The 18544-nt window shown below is 51.3% G+C and overlaps 1 protein-coding gene across 1 annotated transcript in view; it reads left to right on the top strand.

The window, feature by feature from the left end:
• PUDP (pseudouridine 5'-phosphatase) overlaps window positions 1-18544 on the top strand; it is a 69435-nt gene that overhangs the window by 38548 nt on the left and 12343 nt on the right. The window contains exon 3 of the mRNA XM_065915793.1: window positions 11173-11402. Coding sequence (XP_065771865.1) covers window positions 11173-11402 — 230 coding nt within the window. The remainder of the gene's footprint in view (window positions 1-11172; window positions 11403-18544) is intronic.

Here is an 18544-nt window from a genome sequence, read left to right as displayed (position 1 = left end):
TGTTGATTTTTGCTATGGTCTCTCGTTTCTTTTGCATTTATTTCTGCCCTAATTTTTAAGATTTCTTTCCTTGTGCTAACCCTGGGGTTCTTCATTGCTTCCTCCTCTAGGTGCTTTAGGTGTAGAGCTAGGTTATTTGACTTTTTTCCTGTTTCTTGAGGTAAGCCTGTAATGCTATGAACCTTCCCCTTAGCACTTCTTTTACAGTGTCCCATAGGTTTTGGGTTGTTCTGTTTTCATTTTCATTTGTTTCTATGCATGTTTTTATTTCTTTTTTGATTTTTCTATGATTTATTGGTTATTCAGAAGCATATTATTTAGCCTTCATATGTTTGAACTTTTAATGATTTTTTTTTCCTGTAATTGAGATCTAATCTTACTGCACTGTGGTCAGAAAAGATGACTGGAATGATTTCAATTTTTTTGAATTTCCCAAGACCAGATTTATGGCCAAGGATGTGATCTATTCTGGAGAAGGTTCCGTGTGCACTTGAGAAAAAGGTGAAATTGATTGTTTTGGGGTGAAATGTCCTATAGATATCAACTAGGTCTAGCTGGTCCGTTGTATCATTTAAGGTTTGTGTTTCCTTGTTGATTTTCTGTTTAGTTGATCTATCCATAGTTGTGAGTGGGGTATTAAAGTCTCCCACTATTATTGTGTTACTATTAATTTCCTCTTTCATACTCGTTAGCGTTTGCCTTACATATTGCGGTGCTCCTGTGTTGGGTGCATATATATTTATAATTGTTATATCTTCTTCTTGGATTGGTCCTTTGATCATTATGTAGTGTCCTTCTTTGTCTCTTTTCACATCCTTTATTTGAAAGTCTATTTTATCTGATATGAGTATTGCGACTCCTGCTTTCTTCTGTTCTCCGTTTGCATGAAATATTTTTTTCCAGCCCTTCACTTTTAGTCTGTATGTGTCTCTTGTTTTGAGGTGGGTCTCTTGTAGACAGCATATACAGGGGTCTTGTTTTTGTATCCATTCAGCCAGTCTTTGTCTTTTGGTTGGGGCATTCAACCCATTTTACATTTAAGATAATTATTGATAGGTATGGTCCCCTTGCCATTTACTTTGTTGTTTTGGGTTCTCGTTTATACAACCTTTCTGCATTTCCTATCTAGAGAAGATCCTTTAGCATTTGTTGAAGAGCTGGTTTGGTGGCGCTGAATTCTCTCAGCTTTTGCTTGTCTGTAAAGCTTTTGATTTCTCCTTCATATCTGAATGAGATCCTTGCTGGGTACAGTAATCTAGGTTTTAGGTTATTCTCTTTCATTACTTTCAGTATGTCCTGCCATTCCCTTCTGGCCTGGAGGGTTTCTATTGATAGATCAGCTGTTATCCTTATAGGAATCCCTTTGTGTGTTATTTGTTGTTTCTCCCTTGCTGCTTTTAGTATTTGTTCTTTGTGTTTGATCTTTGTTAATTTGATTACTATGTGTCTTGGAGTGTTTCGCCTTGGGTTTATCCTGTTGGGACTCTCTGGGTTTCTTGGACTTGGGTGGCTATTTCCTTCCCCATTTTAGGGAAGTTTCCAGCTATTATCTCCTCGAGTATTTTCTCATGGCCTTTCTTTTTGTCTTCTTCTTCTGGGACTCCTATGATTCGAATGTTGGGGCGTTTCACATTGTCCCAGAGGTCCCTGAGGTTGTCCTCATTTCTTTTGATCCTTTTTTCCTTTTTCCTCTCTGCTTCATTTATTTCCACCATTCTATCTTCTACCTCACTTATCCTATCTTCTGTCTCCGTTATTCTACTCTTCGTTCCCTTCAAAGTGTTTTTCATCTCATTCATTGCATTATTCATTTTTAATTGACTCTTTTTTATTTCTCCTAGGTCTTTATTAAACATTATTTGCATCTTCTCAATCTTTGTCTCCAGGCTGTTTATCTGTAGCTCCATTTTGTTTTCAAGATTTTGGATCATTTTTATTATCATTATTCTAAATTCTTTTTCAGGTAGATTCCCTATCTCCTCCTCTTTTGTTTGACTTGGTGGGCATTTTTCATGTTCCTTTACCTGTTGGGTATTTCTCTGCCTTTTCATCTTGTTTAGATTGCTGTGTCTGGAGTGGGCTTTCTGTATTCTGGTGGTCTGTGGTTCCTTTTTAAAGTGGAGGTTTCTCCCAGTGGGTGGCGCTGGGTGTGTGGCTTGTCGAGGTTTGCTGGTTAGAGAAGCTTGTGTTGGTGTTCTGGTGGGTGGAGCTGGATTTCTTCTCTCTGGAGTGCAGTGGAATGTCCAGTAGTGAGTTTTGAGATGGGTCTATGTGTTAGGTGTGACCTTGGGCAGCCTGTATGTTGACGCACAGGGCTATGTTCCTGTGTTGCTGGAGAATTTGTGTGGTATGTCTTGCTCTGGAACTTATTGGCTCTTGGGTGGTGGAGGCTTTGGGATGGTCTCTTATTACTTAATGTTCCGTGTAGTCATGAGTTTTCTGGTGTTCTCAGGTTTTGGGCTTAAGTCTCCTGCCTCTGGGTTTCAGTTTTATTCTTCCAGTAGTCTCAAGACTTCTCCAACTAAACAGCACTGATAATAAAACTTCTAGGTTAGTGGCGAGAGATTCTCGCCCATGAGGGACACCCAGAGAGGTTCACAGAGTTCCATGAAGAAGAGGAGAGGGAGGAGGGAGGTAGAGATGAGCAGGAGGGGAAGAAGGGGGACTCAGGAGGAGAGAGACAGATCTATGCAGTTGTCAGTTCCCACAGTGTTCTCCGTAGCCCAGACCCCCACAGAGATTCGCAGAATTGGATTGGGAAGAGAAGGGGAAAGGAGGAAAAAGAGATGTTCTGAGGGAGAAAACGGAGAGTCAAAAGTGGGAGAGAGTAACCAACACACTCCTGAGTAAAAATGGGTACTGAATATTGGATTCTTAAATGTCCACAATTGATATCACATACTGAAAAACAAAGATTAAAAATCTAGAGTAGAGGTTAGACTCTTAAAACTACAATATTAAAAACAAAAACACAAAAAATTTAAGTAATATATATAAAGTCTGTTTTAAAAATAGGGCTTCTTTTTTTTTTGTAAGGTTATAGTGAAATGAAAAATAAGGAGTAATAGAGAACTTTAAAAGAAAATAAGAGAAAAAAATAAAAAAAAATTTTTTAATTAAAAACATAGTAAAAATATATTAAAATGAAAGTTAAAGAGTTAATAGAGGAGTAATAGGGAATTTTAAAAGAAAATAAAAGAGAAAACATAAAAAAAAGAAAAGAAAAATTTTTTTTTATTAAACAAACAAACAAACAAAGTAAAAATACTTCTAGGAATTTCTCTGGAGCTGTTGCAGTCAGGGTGGGTTCGGTTCAGTTTCAGAGAGCTCCTTGTTCCAACTTACATTTCTCGATATCTACAGGCCCCTTCTGGTATAGTCGGTGTTATCTACAGGGATTTTAATCTGTTGCACCTGTCCCTTCTGAAGCGGTTCCCTTTGTGTATTTGGCTTCTGTTTGCAGGTCTCTTCAGTGTCTAAGTTCCGCCCTGACACAAGTGGACGGAGGTGGTCTCTTGTTCAGGTTCGCTGGTTCAGTCCTGCTGCGGGGAGGGAGGGGCGCTGCAGACAAATGTCACCAGCCTGTGTGGGGAGCACTCGCAGTGTTCCGGCCACACTGGGTTTGCCCCCGCTCACGGGTGTGTCCTGTGGCGGGGAGAGGGGAAGGGGCGCTGCAGACAGATATCGCTGTGTGTGGGTAGCTCTTGCAGTGTTCCGGCCACACTGGGTTTGCCCCACTCACGGGTGTGTGTGCTTTCCCCATCTACACTGCTCAGGCTCCCAGCTGCTCTATAGGGAGCGGGCCCTGAGTTGCATGCGGTTCCAGTTTTCGGGTACTCCACAAAAGTGCGGACTCGGTTGCGCCTGCGTTTTGTGCCTTCCCTGGCTGGAGCAGCTCAGGTCGCCAGGTGCCTGACGGGCGCACTCTCCCCGGGTGCGGTGTGCCTCATCCCCTCCACGGGCCCAGCCTCAGTTTCCCCATGGGACAGTCAGGTACGTGCGCCTTGTGTCTGGTCTCTAGCGACCCTCCCGGCAGATGTCAACCATCCAGAATCTCGGGAAGTCTTTGGTTAGAAACTGGGAGCCTGTTTGCAGTTTGGTAGGGGATGCCTTCTCTGGGGCCGAGTTTGCCCCTTTCCCCTCCCCGCTGCCTCCTGCCTCCGGCGGGGGATGGGCCAGTCCGCTGCCGGCTAGCTCTTCTCTGGGATTGCTCAGTTCTTCCTTTGTTCTGCGAACAGGCCCGCTTTTGTTCTGCGAACCGGCCCGCAGCGTGTTGGGGCTGGTTAATTTTCTCTCTCTCTCGCTATCCCACAGTTTAAGTTGCTGTCTCAAGTTAGCTCCCTCCGATTGTCCTCAGGGCACTCAGGTCTGGTCCTTACCCTGAGCAATGCTGCCCGCTCCTCTCCGTTCCGCCCCCACTTGTTGGTGGTGGATGCGGGCGTCTGGGATACTTTTCTGCTGGGAGTTGCTTTTAGGCATGTCATCTGTGGGTTTTATTTATTTTTCCTCCCAGTTAGGTTGCCCTCCAAGATTCAAAAACTTCCCCTAGACCCGCCAATGAGAGAGTTTGCTGGTGTTTGGAAACTTCCTCTATTACGACTCCCTTCCCGGGATGGGTCTCCGTCCCTAGCTCTTTTGTCTCTCTTTTTATCTTTTATATTCTGTCCTACCTCCTTTCAAAGACGATGGGCTGCTTTTCTGGGCACCTGATGTCTTCTGCTAGCGGTCAGAAGTTGTTTTGTGAAGTTTGCTCAGCGTTCAAATGTTCTTTTGATGAATTTGTGGGGGAGAAAGTGGTCTCCCCATCCTATTCCTCCACCATCTTAGCTTCTCCTCCACTCGCCCCACTCTTGAGGATGACTTTCCTGGTGGCTCAGATGATAAATGATCCTGCCTGCAATGCGGGAACCCTGGGTCACAAAGATCCACCCTTGAGGTTGTGCCAGTGGTGAGGAACCCCCCCACTACCATTGCAGGAGATGAAAGAGACCTGGGTTCAACCCCTGGGTTGGGAAAATCCCCTGAAGCAGCGAATGACTACCCGCTGCAGTATTCTTGCCTGGAGAATCCCAGGGACAGAGGAGCCTGGTGAGCTGCAGTCCATGGGGTCGCAAAGAGGCAGACGCCACAGTTGAAAGCAGAGTGGCCCTCAGAGTGAGTCAGCAGGAGGTTATCCCCTTTATTTGCCCCGGAATGTGAGCTCGAGCTTGTGGCCTATGGTCATGCCATTCCAAAGTGGCTGATTAGAAATCCATAATGAAGTTAAAATGCAGGCATTGCTCAGGTTGCCCTTTGAAGGGGCAGAAGTGTCAGCTCGGATGTTGTTTTGGGGGGCTCCGAAGAGCTCCGGTAGCAGAGTCCTTTCTGTCACAGTACAGAGAGGAGCTCAGAGAGAGCAAAGTGGTACATAAGACGTGGTTAATTAGAATAAGAGGCCTGTGAGGCTTGCAAGCAGGTGGATATGACTTGCCACACCCTGAGAACTTGGTGGGCCACAGTTTTATAATCAAAAGAAAAGTAGGAGGAGGAGACCACCTTTTTCCTTATTCTTGAGTAGATGTCAGGCTTCCATCATCGGCTCCTCCTCCAGGTTGGGCAGGGGAGTTTTCTTGTCTCGCATGGTCAAGCTAGTCCACGAGGTGTTGTCTGTTCATGTGTGGAGAGCATGACTAAGTCTCTGAGCTCACTGGGCGGGACGCAGGCCTCATGCCACCATCCCTTTATTGTTTGGGGGCAAGTCTCCTGCTTCCGTCGCACGCTTTTGCCACTCAGCTCCAATCCTTTGCCTGCTTGATGCGAAGAACTGACCCATTGGAAAAGACCCTGATGCTGGGAAAGATTGAAGGCGGGAGGAGAAGGGGACAACAGAGGATGAGATGGTTGGATGGCATCACCGAGTCAGTGGACATGAGTTTGAGTAAAGTCCAGGAGTTGGTGATGGACGGGGAGGCCTGGCGTGCTGCGGTCCACGGGGTCGCAAAGAGTCCGACACGACTGAGTGACTGAACTGAGTAAAGCCTGCCTGGTTTTGTGGTTAAGCAGCTCTCCTTTCGTGAGTGATCATTTAACCTGCGGGGTCTCCCATATCTTTTGTACCCGCTCTTCCAGCTTCTGGGGGCTCCAGGCGTCCGTCCCTGTGCTGGTGGCCGCCTCTCCCCGCCTTCACGTGGCTCCTCCTCTGTGCGCGTTGCCCCTTCTTCTCTTGTGAGGACAGCAGTTACTAAGGACCCCAGTCGCCGTGTTCGGAACGTCTGTGGGTCTCTCCGAGTTCGTATAGTTGAGGTCCTGACCCGTGGTGTTACTGCATTTGGAGGTGACCCAGTTGAGGGGTGGTGAGCTCATGAGGGTGGCGGCCCAGGAATGGGACTAGCGCCCTTCTGTGAGAGGCCCCTCAGGGCTCCCTCACCCCCCCAACCCCCCACATCAGGGCCCCAGGCAGGTGGCCGTGAGCCAGGAAGAGGCCTGCTCAGGAGACCCTGGGCGTGTGGGCGCCGTGGTCTCGATGGCAGCCTGCAGACCTGCGAGAAAGAGTCCCGTGTGTACGCAGCAGCAGGCCGGTGGGTCCGCGTGACAACAGCTGGAGCAGAGGAAGGCAGACGCCACTGGGTTCAGCGTGCATGCGTGCGTTGCTCAGGCTCTCTTTTTCCGACCCCCATGGACCGTAGCCTGCCAGGCTTCTCTGTCCACGGGGTTCTCCAGGCAAGAATACTGCAGTGGGTTGGCATTTTCTTCTGCAGGGGAATCTTCCCGACCCAGGGATGCAACCTGAATCTCCCATGTCTCCCACATTGGCAGGCAGATTCTTAACTGCCGCGCCAACTGGGAAGTCCCACTGGGTTTAGGGCTGACCCTAAATCCATGCTGATCTCATTCTGAAGATCCTTTATCACCTCTGCATAGACCCTCATTGTCCCAGGTCAGCTCAATTCAGAAGCATCAGGGGTGAAGACCTCACCTCTGCACAGACCCTCACTGTCCCAGGTCAGTTCACATTCAGAAACCTCAGAGGTGAGGACCCCACGTCTGCACAGACCCATGTCCCAGGTCAGTTCATGGTCAGAAACCCCAGGGGTGAGGATCTCACCTTTGCTCAGACCCATGTCCCACATCAGTTCACGGTCAGAAACTCGAGGGGTGAGGACCTCACCTCTGTACAGACCCTCATTATCCCAGGTCAGTTCACGGTCAGAAACCCCAGGGGTGAGGACCTCACCTCTGTACAGACCCTCATTATCCCAGGTCAGTTCACGGTCACAAACCCCAGGGGTGAGGACCTCACCTCTGCTCAGACCCACTTCCCAGGTCAGTTCACGGTCAGAAACCCCAGGGGTGAGGACCCTACGTTTGCACAGACCCATGTCCCAGGTCAGTTTACGGTCAGAAACCCCAGGGGTGAGGACCTCACCTCTGCTCAGAGCCACGTCCCGGGTCAGTTCACGTTCAGAAGAATCAGGGGTGAGGACCTCACCTCTGCACAGACCTTCATTGTCCCAGGTCAGTTCATGTGCAGAAGCCCCAGGGGTGAGGGCCTCACCTCTGCACAGACCTTCATTGTCCCAGGTCAGCTCACGGTCAGAAGCCCCCGGGGTGAGGGCCTTTCGGGGCCCGCCACTGGACCCACTGGCCCGCAGGCGTCCCCTGTGACCTGTGCCTCCACATGACAGCCAGTCACCTCCCAGGCAGTGGCAAGGCCCCCGTCCAGGAGAAGTGGTCTCCCTTCCACACGGGGGCTGCGAGGAGGAGGGACCGAGCCTCGTGTCCAGCAAGGCTCGGGTCAGAGGTCTGGGCCGGGCAGACTGCACGTGGTGAAGCCCGTGTAAGGTCGGCGTGGTGTCTGCTCTCCCCCCTCCCCCCGCCTCCCGCGGCTCCGTCCACCGAACGCTTGCCCCGCCGCCTCCCCGCAGGACTCTGGACTCTGCGGCTGCTCCGCGGGTCCCGGGATGCGTGCCGAGCCCATCCCTGGGCGGTGTCTCCTCCCGCCACGTCCTCTCTGCTCCCAGCCACAACGCGTCTCCCGGTTCAGGTGAAGTGTCATAAAGGACTCCTGAGCTAGCCAGGGGGCTGCTGGATACAGCCACCCAGCACCTGAGTTCCAGGGCAGCAGCTGAGAGAACCCGTGTCCCCTGTCGACCTCCTCTGCACGCTTCCGTGTTCAGACCCACTTTCCTGGCTCTTGCGTGTGCAGACCCACTTTCTGGGCAGCCTCCATGTCTCTCCTCACCAGCCCGAGCCCTCTCGGATGAAATCGGACAGAAACCCCTCTCAGCATTGTTAATCCTCAACATTTCTTCTCCCCTTCCCTGTAGATCACTCCTGGGAGTTCTCATTCTTTGTAGCAAGAGCGATCTATCTGTGCCCAGCCATGAAACCCACTTGAGCACCTCGAGGCTACCAGCTGTCTGCTGGCTGGGTGTCATTTATGTACCTAATTAGTGAGCTTCTGTGCAGGACAGAAGTCCCGTCATGTTTCTAGTCTTCTATGTCGCAGAGAGACTGAGAAAAAGTCAGCGTACGGTATTTAAAGGACACAAAAGTTTTTGAAGGAATTGGGCAGCAGTGTGTTAATGTCAGGAGATTTGCGTGACTGATGAGTGACCGTAACCTAAATTTGATGGATCGGTGGCGACCAGGGCTGCTACCATCTCGTGGGGCCTTACCTTGCCATGTGAGCTTTTATGGGCGTTCCTTCACAGCATCACCACCAGGAACCCTAATCGTTGCTATATGACAGGACAGAACCGAGTCCCAGAGACGGGGTCGACTTGCCACGGGCTGTGGTCAGCCTCCCTGTCTCCGGGCTCATGTGTGTGTCCATCTCAGACATCTTCATGGAGCTCGTCTGATTTTAAAAGAGTCATTCCCGGACTCCCCTGGTGTCCCAGTGGTTAGGAATCCTCCTTCCAGTACAGGAGCCCCGGGTTTGCTCCCTGGCCTGGGAAGTAAGTTCCCATGTGCCGTGGGCCAGCTAAACCAGGGCAGTGCAGCTATGGAGGAAGTCTGCACACTGCAACAGAGATCCTGCGTGCCGTGACTAAGACCTGATGCAGCCAAAAATAAATGCATCAATAAAAGCAATAAATCTTAAAAAAATAATTGTCATCCAAAAACGTTTTCATTCATTCCCCTGTGGATAAAAATGTTGACTCTATTCCAATATAGGCTTCCTTGTATGTATTTATTTTGGTATAGTATTGCACCATTATGTTAGTGCATTACAAAGTATTCACAGAACTAGAAGTATTTGAAGGATGAGCTAAAATGACATCAACTATATTTAAATTTTTATAATCAATAGCATCAGAGAACTCTTCCAGCAAAATTTTCTTTTTCGAGTAGATTTTCGAGGAAAGCATATATTTAAATATGCTCCAATATTTTTTAGTATATTGGTTTCCTATTGGGTCATACAACTTGAACCTTTTGTTTTAGATGCAAATCATGTCGATATTCAGCTTTAATCACCACATCCAGGTCAAGATGATTATTGGATGTATATTTGTTATAGGCATTCTTTCATCCTTTTAATTCACCAGTTCCATGAAGGTTTTTTATGGAAATTTAGCTAATGTAATTCTACATATTGGTCGTTAGTTGTTGCAAACTAATTAAATAGTGTGGCTTTTTAATATTTTCAAATAACAGGTTCCAACCCCATAGCAACTCTTCAAGTAGAATTCTTTCATAGTGGTTGTAAATTGGCTTCAGTGTGACGTTAGGTGTGTGTGTTCACAAGACATATGGGTCTGTAATTTTTTGTATGCCTTTCTCTAGCTTCAGTATCAGAAAAGTGCTGGCCTCAAAAAAAACGAGTTGGGAAATAAGTGTTCCCTGTGATTTTCTGAGGTTTCCTTAGAATCAGCATTGTTTCATCCTGGGATGTTTGGTAAGTTCGCCAGTGAGGGAGTGCAGTGCTAGGTCTGGGACGGTTCTTAGCTACAGATTCAGTCTCTTTCCCATGGATCTAGGACTAGTTACGTTGTTGCTGTGTTCCTGAGTGAGGTGTCAAAGAACTCTTCCAAAGAACTTCTTTCTCTTGGAAAGAACTTGTCCTTTTCCTCTACATTGTCAAATTTATTGGCAGCTCCACGGCTTTGCTCTGATAGTAGCAGAGCTTTAGTTGCTCAGATGTGTAGCACTCTTTGAGACCTCGTGGATTGTGGCCCAGCAGGCGATTTCTCAGTCCATGGAATTTCCCAGGCAAGAATACCACAGTGGGTTGCCATTCTCCTCTTCCAGGGGATCTTCCCAACCCAGGGATCAAACCAGCATCTCCTGTGTCTCCTGCATTACAGGTGGATTCTTTTATTTTTTTACATTTATTATTTTGAATTGAAGGATAATTCCTTTACAATAATATTTTTATTCCCGCCTTACATCAACATGACTCAGGCATGGTGTACATGTGTCCCCTCCAGCTCTTGAACTCCCCTCCCACCTCCCACCCCATCCCTTCCCTGAAGGTTGTCACAGAGCCCCAGGCTGAGTTCTGTGACTCATCCAGCAAATTCCCCCCGGCTGTCTATTTTACATACGGTCATGTATGTGTTTCCACGCTACTCTGTCTATTCCTCCCACCCTCTCCTTCTCCCACTGTGTCCACAAGCCTGCTCTCTGTGTCTGTGTCTGCACTGCCGCTCTGCAAATAGGTTCATCAGTACCATCTTTCTAGAGTCCCACGTGTGTGTGTTAATATACGATAATTTTTTCTTTGTGACTTACTTCACTCTGTATAATAGACTCCAGGTTCATCCACCTCATCAGAACTGACTAAAATGTGTTCCTTTGTATGGCTGAGTACTATTCCACTGTGTGCATGTACCACGGATTTTTATCCATTCATCTGTGGATGGACATCCAGGTTCCTTCCCGTCCTAGCTATTGTATGTGGATAGTGCCTTTACCTGCTGAGCCGTCAGGGAGGCCCTCGCTCTGTCAGGACTGGCGGGCAGAGCACCGGCCGTCCCAGCACAGTCGCCTCTGGTCCTCCGGGAAGGGCCGTCCCCGAGCCCTGAACCGCTTTGCCACGTTGGTGTCCAGTGCAGATGGCCCGAGCTGACATCCCCGCCCCGTGAGGACAGCGATGAGATCAGACGAGGCTGCAGGCTGGGGGGGCGCGGGCTGCCCGAGGCCTGCGCACCCCACCCCTGACGGTCCCCCGTCCCCCTGCCCCAGGCGTGGAGAGGCTGATCTGCCACCTGCGGAAGCACGATGTGCCGTGCGCCGTGGCCACCAGCTCGGGGACGGCGTCCTTCCAGCTGAAGACCAGCCGCCACCGGGACTTCTTCGGCCTCTTCCACCACGTGGTGCTGGGCGACGACCCCGAGGTGCGGAGCGGGAAGCCGGAGCCGGACATCTTCCTGGCCTGCGCGCGCCGCTTTTCCCCGGCTCCTGCCGCCGACAAGGTAGGCGGCGCGGCTGGGAGCGGGGGAGACACCCGGGGCGGGTCGGGGGGCTCCCGGTGTCCCCGCGGACGGCTGCGGCGCGGCTCCTGAGACCGGGGCGAGGGCACTGCGGCAGCGGGGGCGCCGTGCCCGGGGCCGGCCCTTCGCTTCGTGGGGGGGAGCGCGGCTGCCCCGAGACCCCCACCAGACAGAACCGCCGGGGTGCCCGGGTGGGCCGCGGGGCGCCTCGACCTGACCAGGCGCGGCCTGCGGGCCCGTGCGTGCGGGGCGGGGCCTTCAGTGACGGGTCTCCGGCGCCCTCCTTTGTGACGCACGCAGAGCCGGACGCACGCAGAGCCGGACGCGCACGCGCAGCGGTCATGTGACGTCAGTCAGCCAGCCGCCCTCGCCGCCCCGCTGCCTGCGCGCTTCTCGGAGATGCTTGGTCACCGCCGAGCTGGTGCGCGCGAGGGCCCCTGGTTTTCTCTGAGCGGCTGCCAGGCTCTGTGTGTTTCTCCCGCTGGAAGGAGCCGCAGGGGAGCTCCACCCTGCATCAGGCAGGGCTCCCCGTGGGGAGGGGAGGAGGTGTCTGAGCCTGGGGGAGGCTGTCGGCGAGCGGTGGTGCCTCGTGGCGCACCGGGCTGCCGATGCGTGGGGCGGAGCCTCGGCCGTCCGCAGGTGCAGATTCCGGAGCATCGGGGGCTTCTCAGAGGCGTTGCTCCTGGTGACCCCCGGGTGTTCCCCCCAGGCAGGGCGTGTATCCAGTGGGGGTGAGGGCGTTCCCAGCTGGTTCCTGGATCCTGGGTCGGGTGCCTTGTGAGGGACCGGTGCAGGGAAGAGCGTTTCCCTGGAAGGTCTTCTCACTGTTGTGGCCTCTCACTAACGCGTGAGCCGGTGATGGGACCCAGCCTGGTGCCACAGAAATCACAGCCTCAGGACTCTTACTCCAAAACCGGCCTCCAGAGGTAGCTGGGATGGGGGAGTGTTCTTGAATGACCTGCTTTTGGGGTTCAGGACCTGACTTGCTGCATTCAACCTGTAAGGGCAATTGGAACACAGAACCTCTTCCCCCCACTGGGTCTCCCATGATTCAATATACCTACGACGCGAGCTCCCTGGAGTCCGTGCAGACCCCGGGTTCTGGGCCCAGCCCCCCTCCCCCCCCGGACGTACCCCACTTCACACGAACGGAGGCATCCAGGCCACTCACACTTCTCCCCGGCCGACCACAAGCTTGGGGGTCCCACAGAGCCCCGTACCTCGGCAGTTGTGATTCACTAGAATGACCCAGAACTCAGAAAGATGCTGTGCTTGCCTTCACTGGCTTACCTTAAGATTGCAACTCGTCGAAAGTCCCCTGGCAGCCCCGTGGCTAAGACTCGGGGCTCCCAGAGCAGGGGGCCTGGGTTCAATCCCTGGTCAGGGAACTGGATCCCACATCGCCGTCATTAGGAGTCTGCATGCCATAGCCAGAGAGCGAAGCTTCTGCCTGCCACAGCTAAGAGGCAGTGCAGCCAAATACATGTTTATAAACACAGCCCAGGAGCCCTGCAGGGGAAGAGCTGTGTGGGGTAATGGGTCGGTGGCTGGGCTGCTGGAGCACTCAGCCCACTGGGGTGCACCAGCCGCCAGCACCCGCCAGTCTCCAGCTCCAAGGGCCTCCTTGTTTGCCAGGGGACTTTGTGGAGGCTCCATTGCCTCGGTGAATTCTCTGGCCCTTGGTAAATCAATGCGTCCTTTGCTGGCCCTGGAGATGAGGGGTGAGCTATAAGTAGCACCCTCCAGTCAGGGCTTGGGGTGGGACACAACCAGGAGCCCATCACCAGACCCCCCCCCCCCACGCCACCCCACCCCACGCCACCCCACACCACCCCACCCCACCCCGCATCGTGAATCCATCTAGGCCCCAGGATACTCAGGCATGCTTGAAAAGGGATTTACTATGAATGACACGGAAAATGAGCTCACTGCTCAGGACGTGTCAAGGGTTTTAGGAGCTCTGTGCGGGAAAGTTAAAGTAGGGCTTCCCTGGCGGCTCAGACGGTAAAGAATCTGCCTGCAGTGCAGGAAATCCGGGTTCCATCCCTGGGTCGGGAAGATTCCCCTGGAGAAGGGAATGGCTACCCACTCCCCACTGGAGTATTCTGGCCTGGAGAATCCCATGGATAGAGAAGACTGGAGGATACCAGGGGCAAAGACCAATATTTTTATTTTTTACTACATTGCAGCCGAAAGCATCATTGAGCGTCAGTGACGGACAGTGATTCACATACAGGGTGATTTCAGCTCAGTAGTGGACGTGGCCCAGCCGCTAAGCCTCAGAGTCGGAGCTGAAGCTGCAGGACTGGCGGGGCAGGGGCTGGGCGCCGTGCGGTTCTGCTGCTTCCGTCAGGACGTGTGCGTGTCCGCGGGCTCGGCGTCCCGCTACAGGTCCCACACAGATGGGTTCTTTTCCCTAAGAACTGTACCACCGCCCACAGTTAATGTCGAGGCCTTCAGGTGATAGAGCGGCTTCTAGGTTGCTGTTGATCAGCCTGGCTCAGCGAGGCACCCCCCCTGGACAGACTGGTCCCTCCCAGGGCGGCTCCCAGGAGGAGCACTGTCTTCAGTCCTTTCTAGCAGCTGAGAGGACAAGATGCTGGCCCGGCACCTTCTGAATCGTGTGGCCGCGGGAGTGCAGAGAGGAGGCCGCTGCCTGCCCGCCTCCGCCTCCAGGCAGCCCTTCCTTCGCCGGGCACGCTGTTCACGGAACCGCGGTGTCTCCAGGTGTGCGCGTGTGCGCGCAAGCAGCGTTTACGAGGAGACCACGTCGCTGGCTTTGCGTGACGACAGTTGCAGCGAAAGCGTGGACGGGGAGGGGGGCGCGGGCGGGCTTGGGGCTCCGCCTGCAGGACAGGAGCTCCACCGTCCCTGTTGCCCGCCCCGACGGCGTTCGTTTCCGATGCGTCAGAGGAAGATGAGCGCGCGCCTGGCCTGGGCATAATCCAGCTCTTCCGGTGTTCCTCCGCCAGTTACCCTGTTCCGCACCCACGTCTGTTCATGCAGGTGTTTGTCCTGCAGAGGGAAACCTCTCTGTCCCGTTTCCTACGCAAATAACAGCTGATGCGTTTCGGTTTTCCCCTGGGGACGTGCTGCTTGTGGTAAGAAGGCCCGTGTTGACAGGCTCCTGGGTCTGCCCCGCCCCGCGGCGCAGTCACTCCGCACTGGACTTTGGCTCCCGAGTGCAGGTCTTCCCAGGTGGCTGAGTGGTAAGGAATCCGCCTGTCAATGCAGAAGACCTAAGAGATGCAGGTTTGATCCCTGGGTCGGGAAGATTCCCTGGAGTGGGGCATGGCCACCGACTCTGGTATTCTTGCCTGGGAAATCCCATGGCCAGAGGAGCCTGGCGGGCTACAGCCCTTGGGGTCGGAGAGTTGGACACGACCGAGTGACTTAGCACCTGGATCCGGGAAGCGGGTGCCGGGTGCAGAGAGGCCCGTGGACACACGACAGAGCTCTTAGGTGGCGTCTTGCTGCTCTGTCTCTGAGGCAGTGCAGGCGCCAGCACGCGGGGGTGGCGAGCCTCGGAGTTCAAGGGCGTTTCACGCGGTTATTCAGTCCCCGCAGAGAGTCGGGGCGCCGGCGCGAATTTACGGTGTTGCGCGCGTCACCGAATGAACTCGGTGCAGGGTACTAATAAGGAAGCAGTAAAGCACAGGCAGTGTAAAAGGGGGATTTACCGCCAAACACTGGTTACAGCCTCACTCGGAGGGAATGTCTCACGGCGCTGGCATTCCTTGTTTTCACTGGAACTGTTTTCTCCCGGCCTGCCCCTCTATCGTTCTTCTGTGCTTAAAATACGCAGTCATACCAAGTCCCAGTGGCATCTTCTGGGACCTTTTCCTGTATGCACTTAGGTTCCGCGTCTGGGGCGTGTCAACTAAACGGACAGAAGGCATCAGCCACAGAAAACACGGGTTTCTCTCTGCATAAGAGCGAGGCACCGCGCAGGAAATACGATTCAAGGAGACATTTAGAGCCTGGGGTTTATATACCATCTTAATAGGGCTTGGGGAGAAAAAAAGGGGCACTTCTGGGAGAACAAGGTATCTTTCAGGAGATAAATGGGCTCTTAGGAGAACAGATGGGACATACAGTAGTTGTATGGCGGCGTCTGTTAGGGTGATTTCTTACCCAGGTGCTCACCTGTGCAGGCTTCCCTTTAGTCATAAAAGCCAACGTTCCTGGGTTGCGAAAATCCTAGGGAGGCTTTATGGCGGTAGAATTTCTTTCTCTTTGTATATCTATTTTATTGAGGTATAGTTGACTTACGGTGTTTCAGCTGCATGGCGAGGTGATTCACTTACACACATACACACATATATTTTGAGATTATCTTCCACTGCAGGTTATTATAATATATTGACTATAGTTCCCTGTGCTATACAGTAAGCCTTTGTTGCCTGTTGCATCTGTATTTTTTTTTTTTAATTAGAAATCTAGCGCTCTATTAATACTAAGTCAAACGAGTGGAATCGAAATGTCAAATTTTTTAGTTAGGCCCAAATTCCCAAGTTTTCTACAATATATCTTGTATTTATACACTATTTTATTGTATCTATTGTATTATAATACACTATTTATATATGTGTATACCAAAGCTTTTCTACTATGCTTGATAAAGAGAAAGAACATCAGAGGGAAAAAAAAGAGAGATGGAGAGGTTGGAAAACATCAATGAAGTAGCACTGAATGTGAAACAGAAAAAATGAAACAAACTGGGTAAAAGTATAAGATCATCGTATAGTCCAGTTGTTTTCAAACGTGGCAGCTCACCAGAAACATATCTGGAGCTTTGGAGAAAAGCAAGCAGTACCTTGGCATTTATATTTTTTAAAAAAAATTCCAATTTAATTCTGACAGCCATATGGATTTTAAAAAGTGATTACAGGTGTTTCTATTAAGTGATTTTTTTGTGATACAGTTTTGACGATACAGAATCGTATTATTTTCCAGTTGACCAATGATGAGACAGTGGTATTCAGTGAGTAATAGTTATGTAATCACAATAGTGAAGGTTGTCAGTTTCCACAGTCCATAGCCAAATGAAAAAAAGTAAAAGATCATTACAGTTGCAAGCCGTAATGGTAACACAATTAACCTAACTATATAAAATAATTACATACAATCTGGGGGGGGTGTCAGGCAGAGTGATGTAGAAAGTGGAAGTGCATACATGAGCTTGAGAAGCCCCTCAAGAGTAGTCAGTCAGCATCTTCAATATTTTCCAAGCACCCCTTCACCTCCACAGAATGGAACAAGCAAAACTGAGGTACCTGTTTGATCTGCCCAGCCAGTCCATGTCTTTTGGTTGGAGTGTAGCTCAGTTGGTAAAGAATCCGCCTGCAATGCAGGAGGCCTTGGATCAATTCCTGGGTCAGGACAATCTGCTGGAGAAGGGATAGGCTACCCACTCCAGCTTGCCTGGTCGGTCAGCTGGTAAAGAATCCACCTGTAATCCACCTAAATTCAGTCCCTTGTTTGGGAAGATCCCCTGGAGAAGGGAAAGGCTACCCACTCCATTATTCTGGCCTGGAGAATTCCACGTATAGTCCATGGGGTCGCAAAGAGTCGGACATGACTGAACGACTTTCACTTTTCACTAGGTGCATTTAATTCACTTACTTTTAAGGTAATTTCACTTTCCACTTGGTGCATGTTAATTCATTTACACTTAAGGTAATTATCGAAATATATGATTCTGTTACCATTTTCATAATTGTGTAGGGTTTATTTTCTGTAGGTCTTCTCTATGGAGGAAACACAAGAGGAGGAAGGGACCTACTGGTTTTTTAAATCTTTGGCGCTCGTGGCATGGGGTGTGGGATCTTAGTTCCCCCACCAGCGATGGAACCTATGCTCCCTGCATCAGTACCGCTGCCCCACTAGGGAAGTGTCTGTGGCAACTGAATTCCTCAGGGAGCTTTTAAGGGCTTTAAGCCCATTCAGATGGTAAAGAGTCTGCCTGCAATGCAAGAGACCTGGGTATGATCTCCTGGAGGAGGGCATGGCAACCCACCCCAGGATTCTTGCTGGAGAATCCCATGGACAGAGGAGCCTGGTGGGCTACAGTCCATGGGGTTGCACAGAGTCGGACACAGGCGCATGAGTGACACTCACACAGGGAGCCTTTCTTTGAGGAATGTAAGGAGGCTTTAGAAAAGAGCCTCTTCCCACTGCTGTTGATTCTCAAGTGTCTTCAGCTTAGAAGAATCCTTGGGCCCCTGTGGCGTGCTCTGGGCCTCCTTTACTGCCGAGGGAGTCCCTGTTTTTCTTTTTTTCCTCTCCAACCCCACCCCTTGTCACCTTCCTGCTTCCTCTCCCCTGACATTCAGCATCTGGCTGCCCAACAGGAAGGCCTCTGCTCTGTGAGCTCTGCATTTCTGAAGGCCCTCAAGTCCTCCTCCATCCCGAGAGGTCTCACCTCCCCCTTCCAGGAGCCCTTGGTCCAGCTCCCATGCTAACCAGCTGGTCCTGTGCCGGCCCCGAGGGGCCTCCCGGGCTCTGTGATACCTGCGTTGGATCCCACCTGCATCCTCCCCAACTGAGTGGTCCCAGTGACCTCCTGAACAGGAGGCCCTTACCCTTCGCATCTCCCCCAGACCCGCTGCACCGCCTCCCCCTGCCGGCAGCCCTGTGGAGATCAAAGGCCACAGTCCGTGGCCCTCCGCTTGGCAGGGTGACTTAGGCAGCGCTTAGTCCTGGGCGCTCCCAGTTGCCATGAAGACACGGGCTCCCCTGGGACTTCCCTGGCGGTCCAGTGGTCCAGAACTTTGCCTTCCGGTGTGTGGGTTTGATGCCTGGTTGGGGAACAAATATTCACACCTGCCTGAAGGCCCAAAACCGAACACACAGACAGAAGCAATGTTTACCAGACCTTCAAAATGGTCCATGTGGAAAAAAAAAATCTTAAAGAAATGGGCCACCTACAGTCCATAGACCTAGAATGCATAGCAAACAATGCTGTGTAATCACATTATTTAAAGATATAATGACCCACTCTCAGCTGTCCGAGATGGAACGATGGGAGAGATCTAACTCTTCTGGACAGGAGATTATGACATATACCTCCTACACACACTTCTGCTCACGTCATCTGGGTAGGTGTTCATCTCCATGTTCAC

This window comes from Muntiacus reevesi, chromosome X, assembly GCF_963930625.1.
Source record: "Muntiacus reevesi chromosome X, mMunRee1.1, whole genome shotgun sequence".
Taxonomy (NCBI): Eukaryota; Metazoa; Chordata; class Mammalia; order Artiodactyla; family Cervidae; genus Muntiacus; species Muntiacus reevesi.
The sequence above is the reverse complement of the archived record's forward strand: the minus strand, read 5'-3'. Positions and strand labels throughout refer to the sequence as shown.